Genomic DNA, 21,724 nt, shown 5'->3' with positions numbered 1-21,724 from the left:
CAGTGGGCGTGCATGTTCACCAAAGAAATAAAAACAAAGCAAAAACCTGTCACATGCACAACTTGACAAAATACCTTAACCCAAAGTTAGAATGTGAGTGGTAAAGGTCTGAGGTGTTTTCTTCCCACTCATCCACCAACTGGACACGGCAGATGGCTGCAGCTTCACGAGCCTGGTTCTGCCGGAGGTTTCCTTTCTGGTAAAAGTGAATTCTTCCTTCCTTCCTGTCAACATGTACTTACTCACCTGGTTGTTAGGGTTTCTGCTGCTATTGTACCATCTTGAAGTATTTGCAGTATACAAATAAAATTGGGAACTGCACTGTAATAGTTCCCAAACCTGTCCAAATGTGAGCAGGTTCACTAATGACCTCCACCAGCATCATGTTGGCGAAAGAGTTAAATAAATCAGGACTTTAACTAATATATGTCATATGATGGTCCAGTTCTCTGCTTTATGCTACCTCACCGACTTCCTTATGCATTTAAGCAACGGCTTCAACTTCACTGGTCAGATGTAGATATGAGTTAGATATGAGTAGTTATGGCAACAACAGCTACAATTTCTGGAGCAAGAACACCAACACAATGATATCAGGGAGTCTTGTCGGGCATTAGTGTGCTACCCACCAATCAGAAGCTGTAATAGTCTTTAAAGAGAAACCCATTTATTTAAAGAAACATTACAAAACAACTCTCAAAAATGTCAAAAAAGGTGAAGAGAACATACGTGCCATTCTAGCAAATGCATAGAGGTCCATTCTGAAAAGAAATACTCTGAAGCCAACTTTGATTAGTGTCAAATGTCCCAAGACCAAATGGGGGGGGGGGGCTCAGTCATTTCCAGTACAGAACGTCCACAACACAAACAGCTGAGGACAATGATATGAACAATGATTGGGGGCTTCTTTTACAACAAACTCTTTCATACTCAAGTCCTCACAGTTGTGCACATCATCCTTGTTTGTCCTGTGGCTTTTTGCCTTCCCTCCAATTAGCAGAGCGAGGCATTGGGGTCTGCACTGTCCGCTCCATCAGAGAGGTGGGGTTCGCCGTGTGAGTCTGAGCAGGACAGAGGAGCGTTTGAGTATCATCTGTGTCTTCCTTCCGGTCAGCTAACCAACAGTGACGAATCTGCTGCCTTTACTGCTCTGAGCTGTGGCAGAGCGTCGGTCTTTTAGGATGCGGAATCGCTCGTTCAGAGTCATCGACGTTTGCTGTGGGGAGAAAGGTCCGAGGTTACAACACTGGAATGAAAACTGTCCTATATCTGTGGATTAGACGACACTCAAGCACACTCTCACCGGTTTTCCAACACTGTTGATGTCAAACTGCAGAGGCACTCCTTTTGGTATCTTCTTCTCCACAGTTTCCATCTTCACGGGGGCAACACTGGCAGCAGGGGGATGCAGGGTCCAAGCTGTTGGGGGCCTAAGTACAAGGCACAAAGACAGTCAGACAAAAGGAAGAACTACCTTCTGTCGACAGGAGGACATCCTTCAGCAAGGGGAAAGACACAAACAAATAGTGCAAACTAGATACTACAGGAGAGTGGGTGACATTTAATAATGGCATAGAGACATATAGGAAGAGAAAAGAGGTGGAGTTGAGGAGAAAAGCTCAGTGCATCATGGAAAGTCGCCCAGAGGCACCTGATCCAGCCCTATAGGCTTTACCAAAAAGGCAAGTTTAAACTTAAAGTACTGTCTGGCTCCTAAATCCAAACTGGGAGCTGGTTCCACAGCAGAGGTGATAGCTGAAGGCTCTGCCTCCTAATCTACTTTTGGAAACCATGAGCAAGCCTAAAGGGAAGGATTTGAAACTCAGTCATGGATTAAACCAGAGCCAATAGAGCGAAGCTATTCCCCATTAATACTCTTGCTGCAGCGTTTTGGATCGTCTGAAGTTCTTCCACAGCAAGCGAAAACCCTCATTTCATTCACAGCGAGGTCTAAAATCAGTGTGTACTGCAGAGATCCTGCTGAGTACTCACTCAGGCTGTGTCCTGGCTGTGGGGTTGTCTATTGAAACAGTCAGGATTCCACTGCTGGCTGTCGATGTGCGCCACCTGTTGGACAAATGGAAAAGGTGCCTCGTGTTACACAAACAGACACAGACCCCAAAAACAGACAACAACGGTGCTCTTTCCCTTCTAAATGATTCACATCCTCAGTGCGAGTTCCTCTTCCTCACATATGAACATACAACGCAGGTTGTCAGAAGTATACTCACTGCCGTGTTCTGACTGGAGGTGTGCGGGGAGTTGGCTTCTGCACTTGGGCTTGTACCTGTTAAAACACATGAAGCACAAGCAGAATGAGAAGAGTCCACATGGCCACGAAGACCAGCTTCACTGCTGGTTTGATTTAGACAACAAACACACTACGTAACCTCTCAGATACCTTGAGTCCCCTGCGAAAAAGAAACGTGGCCTGTCGTGCTTCCCTCTGAGTCTGCTGGACAGGCGGCAGCGGTCTGGCATTAACAGAGCACAAATAAAATAAAAAAATCTAGCTGTGTAAACTATGTAGGTGAATCAAAGCTGAATAACATCGGTCTCTCCTCCTCTAGAGCTGAAATCATAATGAGTGATAAAAAGCAAACATTCTCACCGTCGCCGCAGTTGAAAAGGCCTCCTGACTGACGGGGCGTTTGGGCCTCTCTGTTGATCTGGCTGCCTGTACAGCCGCCTCTGTACCTCTGGCTTCCTGTACTGGGTTTCAGTGCGCTGAAAGAAGGGCCTTGTTTTCTGTCTTGTTTTCTGAAAAAAGACGTGAACGGCATGAACTTTCAAGTACAGCAGACTTACTCAAAGGAGGAATTATTTACAGCGAGACACTAGTTGTTAGTAAGCGATTCTGTGTAACATCAGGTGGAAAAAGTTCGCTAAAATATGGGACTGCTTTTTCACTTCAGAAGATGATACTATCCTGAAAATAGTTTTTTATTAAGGGGAAAAGCTATCCAAACCTTCCTGCCCTTGTGTGAAAAAGTAATGGGCTTTCAGGGACCAAAATATCATGTGGAAGGTTTTAGTCTAAAAAACTAACACAGTATTTCATTAAGAACATCATACTAACAGTCAAACATGGCGGTGGTAGTGTGACCGTCTCGGACTGCTTTGCTACTTTAGTGCATGGATGACTTAATGCAACTGATGGAACCAGGAATTCTGCTTTCAATTAGGTCAGGGGTGGGCAACTCTAGGCCTCAAATGCCTGTATCCTGCAGGTTTTAGATATCACCCTGGGTCATCATACCCAAATCAAATGATTAGTTCATCACCAGGCCTCTGTAGAACTGCAAGACATGTTGAGGAGGTAATTTAGCCATTTAAATTAGCTGTGTTAAATCAAGGACACGTCTAAAACCTACAGGACACTGGTCCTCGAGGCCTGGAGCTGCCTACCCCTGACTTAGGTTCTGCAGCAGGACAGTGATCGGAAAGATACCAGAAAGTTCCACCTCTGAATGGCTCGAAAAATCATTCTCAGTGTACTGGCATCCTCAAATCTGGACTGAAATCAGACTGAGAAGCTCTGGCACGACCTTAAATGGGCTGTTCTGGCTCAAAGACCCTCCAATGTGGTTAAATATAAAAAAACGTAAAAACCTACAAAGAGCCACAGCGATGTGAAAGACTCATTACCAGTGATCACAAACATTTGATTGTAGATTTTGCTTCCAATGGTGGCACAACCAGTTATTAGGTTTAAGGGCCAATTACTTTTTCCACACACGAGCCAGTTAGTTTTTTTTCCCTTAACAAATAATCATCATTTTAAAGCTGCATTTTGTATTCACTCAGGTTATCTGTCTAATATTAAAATGTGTTTGATTATCTAATTTAAGTGTAACAAAAATGGGGAGGGGGGGGGGGGGGGGAATCAGGAAGGGTGCCAATACTTTGTCTGTGCATGTCAAATGAGGTGTTTATTTGTTGAATTTCACTATGAAAGAGATCAGATTTGGATGTATTTTTTCACCAGGATTTTGGTAATTAATTGTGACTCAAAAAGAATATTTCTTTCTCCATTTGATCTTAATATACGTGCTCTGTTTGTAAACTTTCTGTTTGACAAAAGCATAGTATAAGAAAGATTGTTAACTTTAACCTTCCATATTTTCATTATCGGGAACCAAATTATATCCTTGATTCATGTCTGCACTCCCAGAGCTCCAACATAAAGTGTCTGGTCTCACACATGGGGACACTTTGTGAAAAGTAGGCAGTTTCCTTCACATTTAGGTTTTTGGCCCACACTGGGGACCACACAGCATCCTGATTTCATGGAGGTTGTGGTAGAAAGTAGTAGTACTTAGCAGAAATTTAATTTTGCATGTGTACATATTGTAAAGCGATGCTAACGCAGGAACTTCTCTGACTTTTGTATACCTTAAAACAGGCAAAATGATTTCTACCAATCGATGCAGCGATCATGTGAAATAACTAAAATGAACTAAAACATTTCTGAACTTTCAAAGTGTGCTACCTCCTGAGCACGATATCCCTCTTGAGAAACACTCTGGAACAGCATTTAAACAGGTCAAACAACCACAGGGGACACGGCTAACGAAGAAAGTTTGACGTTCCTGGACAACATGCAAGAGATGCTGATGTCTGTTGCCAGGCGACAAGATTGGGAAAAATAGCTACCTCTGGTTGTGATGAAAGTGGGCCTACTGGTACATTCAACAAGCTATACTGACTTTAGGAAAACATAATAAATGGAACCAAATTTTAAGAGATTTATATATTTTTGTCCACTTTAGAAGTACTTTGAATATGATTTACAACTAATACTAGCAGGACTTAAGTTGATGAATTATTCCAACATTGCTTTATGAAGGTGTAGCGTCATTTTCCAGCATGGCTCCATTAAAGCTGTATGTGTTCCAGGTCTGGTTTCTCAGTGTTTTGCCCCCTAATAAGGCCTCAAAAGCTGGAGTGATTCCCACGCTTTAATAAAACCACAATACGGTCTGCGCTTGCCAGTTAAGATGGCAGGGCAGTATTATGGACTATAGCTCATGTCTCCTCCAGTGCAGTCCTCCAGTACCTGGTTGAATGCTGATCTGTTCAGTGTGCCGGCTCGCTTCAGCAGAGCCGCTGGTCTCCTGGCCGCCAGTCCCGTGATGACCCCCTGACCCCGTCTCCGAGCCACTATTGGTGGGACCTTTCTGTTTCTCAATTTGGGACCTCCTCCTCGGGGAATGCCACCTCCTGGTAAGTATTGGAATAGCGACATTAGATAAACACACTTGTTTCAACTGGGGTGAAAAGGAGAAGCATACCTACGAAGCTAATAATAACTGAGAAAACGTAAGCGAACACACCTCTCTGGGCTGGTCCTGCAGTCCTCTGTGAAACTCCCTTTCCTTGGATTAAGCGGCCTTTCTTCTTCACTGGTCGGCGGTTCACATTGGCCTGTCTCCTTAACTGTTGCTCTTTTTTGTTCAGCCGAATAATGTCATCTGTTAAAATCATCACACGAGCAGTGATCAACATCTGCGAGCCCTCTGACAAGTGCTGCCTGTCTAGCCTAGCTAGCTACTGGCGACCTCCCAGTAGTTAGGTGCTAGTAATATTAGCTTGCAATCTATTTTAGTAACGTTGCTCATAGCTGTGTGAGGGCCTTACCCAAGGACATGTCGACTTTATCCGGTATAGGTGTCCTTTTCCCTCGGTCTGCTGTGAAATCCCCCATGCTCATACTTCAAACCACAGCGAACAACCCAAGTGGACACAGAAATGTAGTTAGCAGCCGTGCTAGCTATCCGCTCCTTTCCTGTATACGCTAGAACAGACACAAACCGCCTCTGCCGCGCATGCCCCGTGAAGACGTGACAGACATGCACTGTGGGAAGTGTATTTCAATTCAATGAAAACACAGCGTTACAAAACCCGGACCAGCGCGCTCATGTAAGTGGTTGTGTAAGAGAAAACGCCGCGGGTTTCAGACGCCTGGCTGCTGCTGTCACGACGGCTACTCAGTCTGTTGTTTATTCGTTTAATTTCACGTTTTGTTGTCCACTCGAGCGGAGCCTGCATCAGTTGAAGCTTCCCACCCTGTATGCTGCACTGTGTTTGGAGGAGGTATGTGTCCGTAGAAGGAATCACTATAAACACGTTTAATTGAGCTTCCCCGTTGACTCAGTTCTTGTAGTTTGCAGTGTCGCTTTGTTCATAGAAAGTTTTCCAGTCTGTAACTGTTTTGCTCACATCTGCAAAAACTCTGAATTTTGAGTTTCGCTGTTTCTATTCGATTTCCTGCAGCACATCACCTTTTTCTGCACCAGGGCGCTTCTTAAAGCTTCTTCCTCACCATCATCAGAGGCCCAGCAGCCCCGCACTCTTCTTCCTGACCAGTTTCTTCAGCTGCCAGCCCACCATGTCAGGCACGAAACGCAAGGCATCTTCTGCAACGGCTGGAAAGGATCACCGTGCCAAGCAGCAGAAGCTGGCTCCCGTCAAGCAGGAGAAGAAGGAGAAAGTTGGGGGCTGGCTGCAAAGTCTTGTGCAGCTGCAGAGATCAGAAAAGAAAGACGTGAAGTTCAACAAAAAGCGCCTGCGTTTTCTATCTGATACTGAAAAGATAAAGCAGGGCTCTGAGGGTGTCCTCTACTGGATGTTAAGAGATCAGAGAGTACAAGGTGACCCATCAAAGCAGAGCCAGCAGTGCAGCAATGGCGCAGCCTCTGTTTGGTTTGCATTTTCTCACTGTCTCTTCTCATGACGTATGTGCGCATTCCCTCTGTGTGTTTAGATAACTGGGCACTGATCCATGCCCAGCGGCTCGCTGTGAAGGAGAACCTCCCTCTGCATGTCTGTTTCTGTTTGGTAGTGCCCAAATCAGAGCTGTCTACTCTGAGACATTACAGCTTCATGCTGAAGGGGCTGGAAGAAGTTGCAAAGGTACAAACATCAAAGTGAACATATAGTGAATATAATACTATTCTTTTAAAGTAAATACTGCACGGGGGGGAGCTCTCTGAGTGCTTCTTGTTTTACATGTGTAATTTAAAATGCATTGTTTTATAAACAGAGCTTAATAAAAGGATCTTTGTGATAGAAACTTGTATCTATTGTTATATGAGAAATATTTCGTATATTAGTTGTGCAGTACTACACCAGACCAGAGGAATCGCTCTTGTTTGAGTCTAGTTGTAGTTGCAGGTACATCATCAGTGAACCAGCCTCACTCTTGCTCTTCTGCCCATATAACAGGAATGTGAACAGTTAAACGTCCAGTTCCACTTGCTGCACGGCGCTCCGGAGAAAGTTCTCCCCGGCTTTGTGTCCGACCACAGCTTTGGGGCCGTGGTGACAGACTTCTCTCCTATCAGAGAGCCGCTGCAGTGGTTGGAGGACGTCAAAAAGAAACTTTCCAAAGACATTCCCTTCATACAGGTATGAAAAAAAACCCTCACTTTCTGAAATCCAATTTGCAGGAGGTGTGTGCTGATAGGATGCTCTGTATCCTGCTTATTGTCTGTCCCCAGGCTGTTTTCTCTCTTTATTTGTTCCCCTGATTCCAAAGTAATAGGTATGAAAACTGATGCAGCAGACCTCATTCTCATTTCATGCGTATTGACTTTGTTTTTCCTGTCATTATTTCTTGAACACTCTATTTTCCTTTTATAGGTTGATGCCCACAATATTGTTCCCTGCTGGGTAGCTTCACCTAAACAGGAGTACTCCGCTCGGACGATCAGAGGAAAAATTACCAATCTGTTACCAGAGTTCCTCACTGATTTTCCCCTGGTAGACGCACACCCACACACTGCTACGAGAACCGCCAAAGTAAGCGCTCGAGAAACAGTGAAGTGAATAAATGTTGAATGTACTGAGAATAAAAGCGGCGTATTTATAATTTATAGTGAGTTCAAAGACAATTTATCTTCTAGAGGTCATGAAATTATTCATTGCTTTGGGGTTGTTGTTCTAAAATCAATTGCGAGGCAAGTAAGCTGTCAGGGAGGCTCATCGACGGGGAGCCTGGAAGTCGAGCTGCTGCCAGAAAGCACACACTTTTACCCTTCAACTCTATCCTCACTTCCACACATTATTTATTGATGACTCGGTATAAACTGGAATTTTTTTTAACTGTCCAAAAGTTAAAGCTCTCTTTCCCCTTGTAGTAGTTATTAAAGCTGCAGGGGTATGTGCTTTTGCTCCAGGGTTGAGATTGATATGCTACACACAGTTTGACTCCCCCACTATTTTTCTAGCTGGATAAAAAAAAGAAGAAGAATTTTCTCCTTTGCTTTTGAAGTTGTCAGATCTCTGTAGCACCACTGTATATGTTTAAACTCATCCCTCTCAGCTGCGACTGATCTTTTCTCCTTTCTCGCTTCTTTACCTCACAGGGAGTAGACTGGGACAAAACCCTAGCCTCCCTGGATGTTGACAGAAATGTAAAAGAGCCAGAATGGGCCAAGCCGGGCACCAAAGCAGGGATGGACATGCTGGAGTCCTTCATTGATGTACGACTTAAACTGTTTGGCAGCCAACGCAACGACCCAAACGCTCCCGCCCTGAGCCAGCTTTCCCCCTGGCTCCGCTTTGGTCAGTATTCTGTGTAAAACTCTGAATTTAAAAAAAGTTTTCTTAAGGACATGACTCTCTAATATTATTCATATGCTCTAGTTGATTAGTCCTGCCAATTCTGCTTTTGTCCTGCACTTGTCCAGTTTCTTCAAAATGTCTTAAGGACACACTGCACAAGATATGACTAGTTTGGAGCTAAAAGCTTTTTAGGAATCATGTTGCTGGTGCAAAAATACTATTTTTTTTTTTTTTTTTTATGCCTGTCAAACAATGACAGAATTGGCATATTTTTTGTAGATTTAACAAAATAAATGGGAACAAATGTGTTTTCTGACAGGCTGCTAGTTGCAAAGTGCCTAAAGATACAATTTAAAGTTGGTTCCTTACTAAGTTGTCTGTTATGCGCAGACCAAACACTGGTTCATCCCTTGAGTTAGGAGGCTTTTTTATTCTTGAGTGAGTCACAGTCAGTGTTAAGTGGCTTAACAAAGCAGTCCTCAGGACTAAAAACGAGTAAGATAAAAAGAAAAGAGAAACTTTGAAAGAACTTCAGAAAACTTAGAGAACTTTTGCACAGGACCACTTTAAAAATAACAAGAAAGTCTGGCTACTTGGAAGCAAAATATGAATACATGACAGGTGGCTTAAGACTTTAGTGCAGTACATCTGGAGAAGAATCCTTAATAGCATCTTGGTGTTCTGTTCAGTCTGTTCATCGCGCAATAACTGCTGTAATCCTCTTCAAGAAAAACTTGACTGCCTTCTTTGTAGATCTCCTTGAGACTTTTGATAATGTGGGTGAGTTCAGAGTGTTGCTTTTATAGATGGTTTAAAATTATGTCCCTAAATGATAAAAGTGTCCTACACACTTCCCATATGACCTCCCCCTTGAGTTCATTGCTTAAGACAGCAGTTATACTCACAACTTTTATTGGTCCGGTTATCTCGGACATCCAGAAGGCATCAGCACGCCTGTGTTTTGAATATTAATGCCTTTCCTTCACGGCTCCGCAGACACTGAACATCTTTACAAGTTCAAAGAGAGCAACCGTGGCACCACATCACAGAACAGTTTAGCTCTGAAAGATTGCCGCACGTTCTCTGAACCGGGAAAGACATTTTAATTGCTTCTCCTCTCCATATCTGCCTTTTTGTCTTCCTGGTCCTTTTAGGCCAGATTTCGGCCCAGCGTGTGGCTTGGCAGGTTCAGCGCAACGGGAAGAATGCAAGTCAGTCCGTACCGGCCTTCATCGAAGAGCTGGTGGTGCGTCGAGAGCTGACTGACAACTTCTGTTTCTACAACAAGAAATACGACAGCGTGGAGGGTCAGTGGAGACCTCATTAAAATTGCATCCTGTCGATTGCTGTGACGTCAGTCGGATGGATCGCAAGCAAATTTCGTTGAATAGAAGTTATTCAGCTTCACAAGTGTTTTTGTTTAAATATATTTGTGTCTGCGTCTCATAGGTGCGTATGAGTGGGCTCAGAAGACCTTAAAAGACCATGCCAAAGACGAGAGGCCGTATCTCTACACGCGTGAGCAGCTGGAGAAAGCAAAGACTCATGACAAGCTGTGGAACGCAGCTCAGGTACAACGTTCAGTCTAAAATGAAATGTTTGAACACATTCGGTCCATGTTGTGCTTTTTCTAACTGCTGCATCACCACCATTAGTACCAGATGGTTACAGAGGGGAAGATGCATGGTTTCTTGAGGATGTACTGGGCCAAAAAGATCCTGGAGTGGACTTCTTCCCCAGAGGAGGCGCTCTCCATCGCTCTGTACCTAAACGATCGCTACGAGCTGGATGGTCAAGACCCTAACGGCTTTGTCGGTAAGAACGGATTTATTTTGACTTATTTGATCAAATATGCATTCGTTTTCTCCCACACTCTCACACACTCTGCTGCATTTTGGTCTCGTAGGTTGTATGTGGTCTATTTGCGGCATCCATGACCAGGGCTGGGCGGAGAGAGCCGTATTCGGGAAGATCCGCTACATGAACTACAAAGGCTGCCTTCGGAAGTTTAACGTGGCTCAGTTTGAGAGAAAGTACTGTCCTAAAAGTCTTTGAAGCACGATATGTTTGGAAGGATGCGTTAAAAGCGCTCGACAGCGTGGATCTCTTACACCTTGGCCTCAGGGACATTTTTTTCTTGTTACAGCCTTTCTGGTTTTTTTGTTCTGTTCTTCACAGCTTGTTTTGTTCAAAACATTCGCTCTATTCTTGCTTGCGTCGACACTTTTACTAAATATTCAGACGTGTTCATGCATAATAAAACTGTAGGCTGTTTGTGGCATTTTAAAGTGAGCTTTAGAGAAAGCACTTTGGGCTTTGTTAATATAAAAGCACCATAAAAACAATCACATTACTACCGTCGTTCGGTTTTTAATACAAGTTTGAAGTCATTTTCTGTCCACTTGTATCATTTCCAACTCTCTCACTGTTATTTCTTTAAACTTGAAATAAAGCGTGTTTCTTTAACAGACTGAACTGCTCTTTACTCAAAAGCATACTCCCACCCACAGTGACTGAGACGTAATTTAATTTGAATCCAACTCTTTCACCATTTAGCCAAGGTTTTCAGTAATGCTGCCTACAGCTATGTTTGATGAGAGGCTTTCCCCATAATCTAATCAAACCGGTCAATATGTGTTTTGTTTTTGGGTTTTTTTGTAAACACATCTAGCATAAACTGTCAGCAAACAGATGGAAAAATAATGCTCTAGACTAGAGAACCTCACATGATCCAAAGTGAATCTAAATGAAAAGTGTTAATATTCTCATGTTTGCAGCCACTGGGTTTCATCACAGCCCTAAATGTGCTTTTATTGAGCTCAGATATAATTAAACAGAACCAAAACCCATTCTATCCAGCCTAATTAACTGCACTCCTCAGTAGTGGATAAAAACAGCCCACATAGGTAATGACGTGCTTAACACCAAGTCACAAATTGGCATATGAAAGCTCGTCCTTGCGATGGCCTCTTTTGTTGTGCTCAGTTCATTTCAGGGGAGAGAGATACTTCACCTGTTTTTCCTCATTTAATTAAAATGAGCTCAGAGAAGTAGACTTTTACAGGTTACAGTCATAAAGGATATACTCTCACTGCTAAACTTTATAAGGCATGCCTATTCTGCTGCTTGCTTGTAGTGCAAACATCCAATCAGCCAATCGCATGGCAGTAACTCAACACGTTTAAGTATGTAGACATGGTTAAGATGACCTGCTGAGCATCAGATTGGGAAAAAAATGGTGATTTAAAAGAGGCACAGTCGTTGGCGTCAGCAGTTTTACTCGGGGATATGATGAAACAGGTTTCCATTATGGATACGCAGCTGACAAATCTGCAGCAAATGTGTGATGCTGTCATGTCGACATGAAGCAGAATCTCAGAGGAATGTTTCCCGTGTCTTGCTGAATCCATGGCGCAAACAATTATGGAAGTTCGGAAGGTAAAAGGGGGTCCAATCAGATACTAGCAAAGTGTACCTAATGAAGTGGCTAGTGATAGTGTGGTTATATGACAGCGAGTAGGGCTGTGAGTCACGTTAACAGCTGCAGAGATGGGAGTTATTCTCCTAGAGTAAATGGCTTGATTGATCTAAACAATTTCATTGGTATCTAATTATCTCCTGAATGACTGACCTTGTCTAAACTTCTGGCAGGATTATCACTGCTGATATTTGATATATAAATATGCTGCTGACTATCACAGAATTATAAGGAAACATTTTCAAAACATTTAACCACACACATTTTTTGTGCTAGTGCTGCTCTAGTGTTACAGCTGCTCTCAGCCTTAAAAAACTGCATTGCTATCCAAAGAGATCCTAGCATGATTACAAGTATTAATACACAGTGATGGGCGAATAGTGTTGGTCATTTGGACAGATGGAGTGTTTGCAAATGGCTCAGTCAGTCACGGTTGTTCGACTGATAGAAGCCTGCTGGAAAGTCTTTGCAACTGGATTAAGTACCTTAAACCTGACAGCTATCTTGCTTCATTCTACTGCTTAGTAAATGCAAATCCTCCTTGAGCTGACCCCGGCGCTGGCGTACTAAGGTGTCGCTTCATTGTGCTCTGGCCTCTCCTCAACACATCAGGTCAATGACACTTGGAGTAACGTTTTTCTCAACTGTTATTAATGTAAGAGAGACCTTTGAGTTTGAGACAGCCCATCTGTGTCAGTCCCCATTCTCACAATATACTTAACCTCATCTCATTATGAAGCACTTCACATCATCCTCTTGGCAGGAAATCATATCTCCACTTCCATATCCTTCTTGTCTCTGATACTGCTCTGCGCCTTGACATTATCTCCTGTCCTAGTACATTTCCAATTATCACTTTGCTATTAAAAGAGGACTGAGTGGCACTGTAGCCTTTAAGTTTCCATCTCTCCTCATCTTCTACTGTAATAGAAGTGGCCTTTAAGTTTACCGTTGTTGCAGAGCCAATTAGATTTCTAAGCTCAAACTCGTAACTCACTACCGTTTGTTATTTTGGGAGCTCTTGTCGTGTCAGGATGATGCATATAAATTACCTTTTCAAAGTTCCGTGTCTGTTGAGTTTGATCGGATGATTAGTGTCCCTCACCAGTCTTCCTTCCCAGAACTCCCACTGAGCATCGCATGAACTTTCTATTGTTTCCAATTCTTGGGCCTCGTGACTTTCATCGTGAGGATGATTCCATATTTCTGTGAGTGAAAATGAAACACATTGAATTTCTAATTTCTGTGATCTGTCCTTTAATGTCTTAATTTAAAAAAAATCTTTCAAAGGTAAATGATGTTGCCTGCCTCGAAGTGTCACATTAAAGTCCCACAGGAGTCAATCATTACCCCGGTCTTGAGTGTCTGTAATTATTTGGGCGACGCTGTGATGTACCCTTTTTTTAATGGGCCAATTTGCATAGCCAGTGCGTAAACGCTGCATTTTGTTATGTTGATGGAAGCTGTGGGTAGAGGGCCCTTCATCTGTGCTGGTGTGGCACACTGATAACGCTGTTTCATTCCAAAGCGATTTGTCAGTATTGAACAGATGGCTCATCTTTGTCTGCTTTCACATCCTGCTTCATCTAATCATTCATTAATTCTTTGTTCCATATTATTGACCCGGTGACATCATCTTTCCTCCTAGCTTCTACCCCTCATCATCATCTTCTCCATGTATACAAATGAGTTTTTTCCTCCGCGCTGTGCGTCACCTAAAGTTGAGATGAGACATCCTGTCGGAAGGTTCTCGTGGCTTTCGGCACGCCTCGTTATTGTTCACCCCGACACTTTTACTGCGATGTATACACAGAAGACCTTTGCCTCCCGGGGCCGGTTGCACTATAGGAATCCAAAGAAGACAAGACTCGGTGTGATCTTTTCTTTCTGAGTGGGCCTGCTGACACATCTTACAAGCAGCACTGATATTCAAAATCAGGTCTGTTTTAATGGTGCACACCATAAAAAGATATTGTAAACATGTCATATGTACACATTGTGCATCAAAAAGTAATTAAAGCAATAGGTAAACAATAGCACCGCTTACCAGCAAAGCAGAAAATGAATGGGACTGAGCAATAACCATATGTCAAATTATGCTGCAGTGAAAACTTAAGCAATATGTAGAGTTACTAGTCATGTACATTGTATACAAGTCCATAATATACGTATCAATATATGTGGAACCTCTGTGGCAACTGCTACATAATATCAATGATTCTTTAGTATTTTCAGAATATAATGTAAATACTTGTGTCATGATTAGCGTCCGTAGTGGTTATAAATATCAAACCGTTTCATGTACACTTCGTTGGCTTTCATTCACAGACAAATGTATTCAGTGTTACTGCTGCTAGGAGTGTGTTAATGGGCTGTAGAGCAGCATGTAGGCAAGCCTGGAAATATTATTCATTGCATTACACAGTATGTATGTAATAAATACATTCACATCCATTTCCAATAGAAAACGTTTACTTTTGATGCATTTGATGGGATGCCAATGCATAAAAATGCTGCTGCATCATCTATGTGGCAGTGCAGTAACCTCAGTGTGCGGTCTTGTTGGTCTTCACTCTGAATGTAATTTCAGTCATTGTTCTTTTTACACTCTGGGACTTGTTGATAAAAATGATTATAGAGTAAAAGCATGCAGGAGGGAAATATGCTTGTTTTCTCTTAAGGTGAGGCGCCTCAGGAACCACCTTTTAGCTCATCCGGCTGAAGGACTGTCTATTTCTGTCCATCCACAGTTCACAATACCTACAGTATTTGTCAGATTTTAGTGTAATATTTGTAGTTTTTTGGGCAATAGCCTGTGAATTGTGTTCATTGTGAGTCATATCAGCTGCTAAGACACAGATTCTGGTTGTGTTCGAGATCTATATGAATGCAGGAACATCGTTTTCCATAATGTTAGTGGTGCTTGGTGCAGAACTCTTGTTTATTCAGTTTTTCCTTTACTTCCTTTGTCTCCTAAAGGCTCAAAAGGCTCCAGAAGTCATTTTGTTACTTTGGGATGTTTTTTCACGCAGGGTGCTGCGTTGAGTCATCTGGAAGCTCCTCGAGTGTTCTCTCCAGCTGTTAGAGTAGCAGGTAATGTGGCTAAACATTTCTCTGAACCTGGTGGACATGAGGTTGTAGAGGATGGGGTTGACGGCGGAGCTCAGGTAGAAGAGAACTCCAGAGATGACGTGGACATGCTCGAAGATCCTGCGGTGCTGCTCGTATGATATGTTGATGTAGCTCCACATCAAGCGATCGATGTGGAAGGGAGCCCAACACAGGCCAAAGACAACCACCAGCACACCTAGAGCAGATGGAACAATGGATGTGATTCATGGGGCACATAAATTTTGTTTTGGGACACCAGTAAAGTCTTTAATGGCAGATGACTAGTTAAACAAAATATTGTAAATAATCTTAAAATAATGAATTTAAACACAAACATTTCAGAAATGTTGACTATGGGGTCTTGATTTTTGTAGGGTTAGGGTTGTTGCCAATTTAATTTAGAATAAAAATATAGTAAAATAACACCTACATAGCATTTTGGTTACTTGCACATTTCGTTTGCTCAGCCTCTGATTGTGGGAGCTGGAGATACTTTCAGAACCGAAGCCACAGTTAGTATCCACCGTGGTCAGCACCCTCTCCCTGCGCAGCCTCAAGCCAATGAGCAGGTAGAGAACGCTAATGATCAGCATGGGGAGCAGGAAGAAGACCAGCGTGGAGATCAGGATGATTAAGTTGTACATCCAGATGGGTTTGACCAGATCTGAGGATATATATAAGATAGGATAGCAAGAGAAACAGAATAAATCTGAGCAGTGCAAATAAAAATGTCTAACGCAGACTTTAACCTGGCAGCTGTCTTCAAGGTTTCTCATGTGACATCACGTACACAGTACTTGTTGCTAGAGAAAAATATTTGTTTCCCGACTAGTTGGAAGTGTTTCCTGGAGGTTGCTTGCTCTGGCTGGGTGAAATCCAGACAAAGACGGTGCTGCATCAAAGACCTCTGAGAGATTGCTTTGATTTCTAGCAGATTCTAACTGCTGCCTGTAGTTTTTCATGTTTCTTTGCAGACGCTTGTTAACCACTACTCAAGCTGGAGTAAAACTTGAAAAACTGAGACACAAACATGAAAATGGAGTAGGTTCACCTTTAGATTAAAGGTTGAGCCTCAGCACTGCAGTCAACATGCTTCAAAATGCATCATTTTTACTTTGAAGGCAAATGGTCTTCATTTTCAGTTTGTGCCACCGTTTTTGCAGATTACCTACACCTCAGAGAGTAGCTGGCCAGTGCATCACTTCCATGCAAACTTTGGGTGATCACAGCAATAAGACAGCGACCGAAGCAATCGTGAGGAGGGTTTTGTGAACTGTTCGAAGAAGATGTATTTTCCCCTAGTGATGGAGACTGGGCTTTAGCAGGCATTTTCCTAGCAACCTCCAGCAACTAGTGGGGGAGTACTCAATTTTCTTTCACTACCGGTGGTTGGCACAGTCACAACCTGGTCTCTAAGCCCGTGTGACTGGGTCCTATATCATTTTCTCCATTGTCACTATGGCTATCACATCCAAAATGGCCAACAAGTTCATGTCATATGATTAGCAGTCTGTAAAATGCTATTAGCATAAAGTAATGGTTGCTCGTGGACATGTCTGAACCTGTCCTACCTTCGTTTTGCTCTAGGCCAAATTATTTCAAGTAGAAAGAAGACGTCTAAAGCAAATTCTCTTCTATCTGTCTGTTGTATATTCAAAACGGCAACTTCATACAATGCTTCAGCTTGATTCCCCGAATATTATCCAGAGCTCATGCTTGAAAATGATTATAGATCACAATTCCAAGTATACCATTACTTTTAACTGTTAATTTGCTAGCTGGGACCACATCCTCCTTTAGGTTTGACAGTGTTTCTAGAAGATAATAGCAGATGGTCTGAGCATAAATTGAAGGTGCGGTTTGGGAAAGGCCTCAGAGGGGACTGACGGCGGCTCCTGGGTCAGGCAGATCCCCATGTTTTAATGAGAAGTGAATTAATTGAAAAAGGGAGGGAGGATGGGACATGAAAACAAGAATGAATAGCTTGTAGTGCTCAGGAGGTCAGATGTATGGAGGTGTGGTCCTGCTCCTTAAATTCAGGTAAATTATTTCCAATACGCAGTCAGGTTTCTGGGTTTTGTTTTGTTTTTTTACCCAAACTATAACCATGAAAATGTCTGGTAACAGTCTGTTAGAAAAACCACTACTTTGTTCCAGACTGAAATATTGCAAGAGCTATAACGTAGATTGCCTCTTGCAATATTAAAGCTACTTTCAGCTGCTCTCTTAGTCATAAAGGGTCATAACAGCAGGTTGTTCTCCATATTTGATTTAGCAGTTATATGCCAGATACCCTTCCTGACACAACCCCCTAGGGATTTGTGGTCTCATAATCTGGCAAGCCAGGTTAATACTGCTGCTACCAAAGTGTAGTATCACGTACTGTATTCAGTGTACTGGGACGAACTTTACAGTAGTGATCCCAGACAAGATTTACTGATATTGCTCAGGACTTGAGTAAAGTGTTTCAACAGTGATTAAATGATTAATCACTGTTACAGATGGCATCCAGTTATCTATGTGCAGCTCAGGAAGGTTCGCTTTTTCTATCGAGCACCATCACCAAGCCCAACACTTTGGTTTATGAATGAAAACCATTGGTTTTTGACATCTTACTGTACTGAGTGGTAAAGAGTAACCCTTATACCTGCTTTAAATCAGCAGGTGAACACGCTTACATTACCAGAGAGCTTCTAGCATATCTGCAGACCGTATAAAGTAAAACTAAAATATAAATTCTGTACATACGGCAGATAGCAGATCGGGGAAACTGTCGACCAAACTGTGGCGGCAGCACTTCGATCCCATGCAGACTGGTGTTTGGCAAAGCGCACAGCATGGACAGCCCCCACAACATGAGGATGACCCTCTTAACGTGAGCACGTGTGGTCAAATGCTTGACTTTGAGGGGGTGCACCACCGCCACGTAGCGCTCCACGCTGAGTGCAGTGACATTGAGGATGGAAGCAAAGCAGACAGTTTCAAATAGGAAGGTTTTAAAATAGCATCCCCCTTCTCCGAGCAGGAAGGGGTAGTTCTGCCACATCTCGTAGATCTCTAACGGCATCCCCAGAAGCAGCACCAGCAGGTCGGACGCAGCCAGGCTCAGCAAGTAGTAATTGGTTGGCGTTTGCATCACCCTGTAGCGTAAAATGACTGCACAGGTCAGGGAATTGCCCAGGACACCCACGATGAAGATGGTGAGGTAAGTGACACAGACAGGGAGAAACATGGGGGATTTTGATTCCCCCAGATTTTTGGATAGGTACTTGTCCTCAGTCAAGCAAAGCTTTTCTTCCAGATCTTCTTGAGTGGCGTTCGTCAACACCCAGGAGATATTCATTCCACACACCACAGCAGAATCGGGGCATCCTAAGTCACTGAGTTCTCTGTCACCAGTTAAAATGGCTGCAAGAGAGTTGAAGGTGCAGTTAGGTATCGGCATCGTGGTGACTGGACAGCAGGTTCCTCAACTAATATAAACCTGATGGAAAAAGAAAAAGGAGACAGTGTGAATTTTAAAGGATTCCTTAAACACTCATGCGTCAGAAAAGGGTGAAGGCTCTTTAAGCTGCAGCCTTATTCACAACGTGGTTCGACAAAGCAGATGGATCTGCATATTTGATTTGACATATTGTTACACCAGATGCCCTTCCTGACACAAAGGAAAGGATCTTTTATATGTTAGGTGAGCGCAGTATCCGCTACACTATGGAGCCAGTCAGGAATCTGTAAAAGTAGAAAGTAGGAAGTTTGATATTTAACATCTGATGGGATCAACTAGTGTTGTGATTTTAAAAAAATCTGAATTAAAAATGCAAACAGTTCATAATTAACGGTTGTTGAAGTGAAATAATACATTCATCTATGAGGCAGGGAAATGAGACTGAAGATGCTGCTCCTTTGTATCTTGAGAACTATAGGATCCTGCTGTTTGAAGCTTGGCAATTAGCTTTATATATAAGACGTAGCCCCCATGATATCATGTATCAGTCAGTGCGCTGCAGTTTTGGCCAAGAACTACATGTCATCAGCTAATATTAGCTGCGTTCATAGTGTGGCACATTAGTAACAGATGTAAATAGAATAATAGCAGAAATTCCCTCACTGAAGTTGGAGTGCAGACTTTCTTTAACTATCTCTTCGACAGCACAACTGCACTGTGAATCCTTTTATCTGTCAGCGACTTCAATTAACTGAGGTGACACCAAGCAGACAGCTAGATGATAGCTGCCTGTCGCTCACTCACGCATAATCACATGTAATTTTAGACTTCAGTATAATTAAGACATCTAATTTAAAAACAATCCCCCCCAAAGTAGTCTCATGGCATTACAGGTTGGCTTCAGCCCAGGCAGCTGTTGCTGGAGAATAAATGTAGGCATACCTTGTCCTTGGCTACTGTAATGTCCAACCTTGACATGATAAAATTTCAAGCCTCTGATTTAAAAAAGAAGAAGAAGCTTAGGTTCAAGTACAAAAGAAAGAAGTAAGCTCAGTGACTTTTTAATATTAATATAACTTTGATTGGATGTTTGCATCCTATGTGTTTTGTATCTCTACATAAAGAAAAGACAGTTGTTGGCTTTCATCTATAGCAACTAGCAGCAGCCCAATCAGTTCACTGAATCCCTGATATGATAAGAATGTTCAGCACATGCTTTCTAATTATCTTTAATATGTTTAATATCCTCTCTGGTCCTCTCGACAAAAATTGATTTTACGATTAACAGCACTGTCACAATATTGCCCTGTTAGAAATTTATGTTCAGCAGAATACAGACGCCAGGGAGGCTGTTTAGATGTGTTTAGGCTGTGTTTGGATTCCCCCACGGGGATTTCTATATCGTTGTAACAGGCAGCGGAGTTGTTAAGATAACTTCAAATGAGGTACAAACAAAAAGGACAAACACTCACCTGCAGTTTGTGGTCTTTATACTCTTCTTATCTACAGGATTCGCAAGAGCTGAAGAAATGAGGGAAGATGGGTGATTGTCATGTTTCTCTGCATCCTGGACTTTTTTCTGACACTTTATCTTGACCGCCTTGGTGCCTTAGTGCGTAACAACTGGCTCGGCTTCCCGTATTTGATGGCTGGTGTTCAGCCCGCCTCTCGCTCTCTCTCTCTCTGTCTCTCTCTGTCTCTCTCTCTCTCTCGCCATCTCTCTTTATCCCTGGAGTATCTTCTCGCGTCCATCCATCACTACATGCTTTATCTTTCTCCTCCAATTCAACTTGTTTTCATCTTTTCTTCTCATCTTACTCTCGACACCGTGATACACACTTTCATGAACCTAGCCTGCACAGACACTACCTGCCTTGTGATCCTGCATTATATTGCTTTCACAGATATTGCACCGGTGAGAAAATTAAAGGTGAGATTGCTTTGACCCTAAAGCCTGCGAGCTGAGTACAGGTATGTGTGGTGTATGTGTGTGTGTGGGTGTGCTCCCGTTTCCACTCATTTCAAATCAAAGATAAAACAAACACTCTTTTTCATTAGTAGAATCGGCAGCAACTGGCGAGGTGCACATCTGGAAACAAGAAAAAAAGGCTGTAAAAATATGAAATTTTGGGTTTTTCCATCAGAAAAGACGAAAAAGCTTTTGTTTTGATTTGTGCAACAGCTTTTTCTTAAATACTTTTTGCAATTTTGAAAAAAAAAACCCAAAAAAATGTTAAAGAACCTACAGTCTGCAGAAGGCAAATGTGAATGTCTTGGATGTACCTCGGTGATCGATAATTGTGACGTGCGTGTTGGCATGACTGCTTTGCCGTTGATGTTCATGTCCCTCACACGATGAATCATAACTACTTTGCTAATCTCTAATCTTTTTTCCCATCAGTGTATTAAGATTTAAACTGATCCAGAATGTTGGTTTTTGCTATATTTTAGCTGTAAGATGTTCCCACAGTTGTGTCCATTTGCATAGTTATTTGTCTATGCAAATGTGTTCGTCCAAAAACCCACATAGTTTGACTGTGCATTGGTCAAATGATGATTGATTGATGAGTGGGCCGGAACAAGGAATGGAGCAACAGTGGAGTTCACCAGGAACACGAGAAACAGGGGCTGCACTGGACACGTTTTATTGTTTCAACTTTTTGTAGTTTATCATTTCACTCTGGGTGGTGGACCACCTAAAACACAAGCAAGAGTGGCCCACCTTCCAGTTGTACCTCATACCTTTGGCACTGCCTCCATCTGGCAACAGGCGCTCTCTGCAGGAAGATGAGCAGTCTGCAGCACCCCACGGTCTACCAACGCATTGCCAATGTTCAGCCCATTAGGACTCCGAAATGCTTCTGCTGTGCTTCTAAAACAGACACGTTGTAACTGTTTGCTGTCACCAGGGGTCAGTGTCACAAACAACCCATCTGTGGGTTACTCTTGTTTGTGGTGGTGTTGATCCAACATATTAACCACATGCCAGGGTGAATCAAAGACACACTTGCTTAATATTAGCACTTTAGCGCTATGCAGCTGTTAGCATTTAGCTTGAAATAACCTACTAGTGTCACTAACAATATTGGGTGTAACTATTTACCATGCAGTGACAAACAAGG

At 42.7% G+C, this 21,724-nt stretch overlaps 3 protein-coding genes across 4 annotated transcripts; 1 reads left to right on the top strand and 2 right to left on the bottom strand.

The window, feature by feature from the left end:
- Window positions 1-645: 645 nt before the first annotated feature.
- LOC146553941 (UAP56-interacting factor-like) lies at window positions 646-6,625 on the bottom strand. Its single transcript, XM_085254719.1, has 9 exons — window positions 5,641-6,625; window positions 5,337-5,474; window positions 5,060-5,223; window positions 2,612-2,760; window positions 2,402-2,474; window positions 2,232-2,287; window positions 1,993-2,067; window positions 1,304-1,430; window positions 646-1,216 (listed from the first exon to the last, which is right to left on the bottom strand). Exons 1-9 carry the CDS (start codon window positions 5,711-5,713, stop codon window positions 1,115-1,117), a joined length of 957 nt encoding a protein of 318 aa, XP_085110845.1. The 5' UTR covers window positions 5,714-6,625; the 3' UTR covers window positions 646-1,114.
- Window positions 5,243-11,038, top strand: cpdp (CPD photolyase). Of its 2 annotated transcripts, none has more exons than XM_085254718.1 (10): window positions 5,243-5,322; window positions 6,277-6,653; window positions 6,767-6,915; window positions 7,228-7,410; window positions 7,645-7,803; window positions 8,370-8,568; window positions 9,723-9,875; window positions 10,018-10,139; window positions 10,224-10,383; window positions 10,475-11,038. In XM_085254718.1, exons 2-10 carry the CDS (start codon window positions 6,392-6,394, stop codon window positions 10,621-10,623), a joined length of 1,536 nt encoding a protein of 511 aa, XP_085110844.1. In that variant the 5' UTR covers window positions 5,243-5,322; window positions 6,277-6,391; the 3' UTR covers window positions 10,624-11,038. The 2 variants fall into 2 exon arrangements, with proteins under 2 accessions (XP_085110844.1, XP_085110843.1); XM_085254717.1 differs by lacking the exon at window positions 5,243-5,322 and adding an exon at window positions 5,807-6,096.
- Window positions 11,039-14,036: 2,998 nt separating this feature from the next.
- LOC146553939 (neuromedin-U receptor 1-like) lies at window positions 14,037-20,204 on the bottom strand. The gene is made up of 4 exons (XM_085253985.1): window positions 20,075-20,204; window positions 17,906-18,641; window positions 15,588-15,821; window positions 14,037-15,353 (listed from the first exon to the last, which is right to left on the bottom strand). Exons 2-4 carry the CDS (start codon window positions 18,600-18,602, stop codon window positions 15,028-15,030), a joined length of 1,257 nt encoding a protein of 418 aa, XP_085110111.1. The 5' UTR covers window positions 18,603-18,641; window positions 20,075-20,204; the 3' UTR covers window positions 14,037-15,027.
- Window positions 20,205-21,724: the final 1,520 nt, after the last annotated feature.

Source organism: Mchenga conophoros, linkage group LG18 (assembly GCF_057382185.1).
Source record: "Mchenga conophoros isolate Kocher_MC1m ecotype Shallow Benthic linkage group LG18, M_conophoros_male_GT1.1, whole genome shotgun sequence".
Classification (NCBI taxonomy): Eukaryota; Metazoa; Chordata; class Actinopteri; order Cichliformes; family Cichlidae; genus Mchenga; species Mchenga conophoros.
The sequence above is the reverse complement of the archived record's forward strand: the minus strand, read 5'-3'. Positions and strand labels throughout refer to the sequence as shown.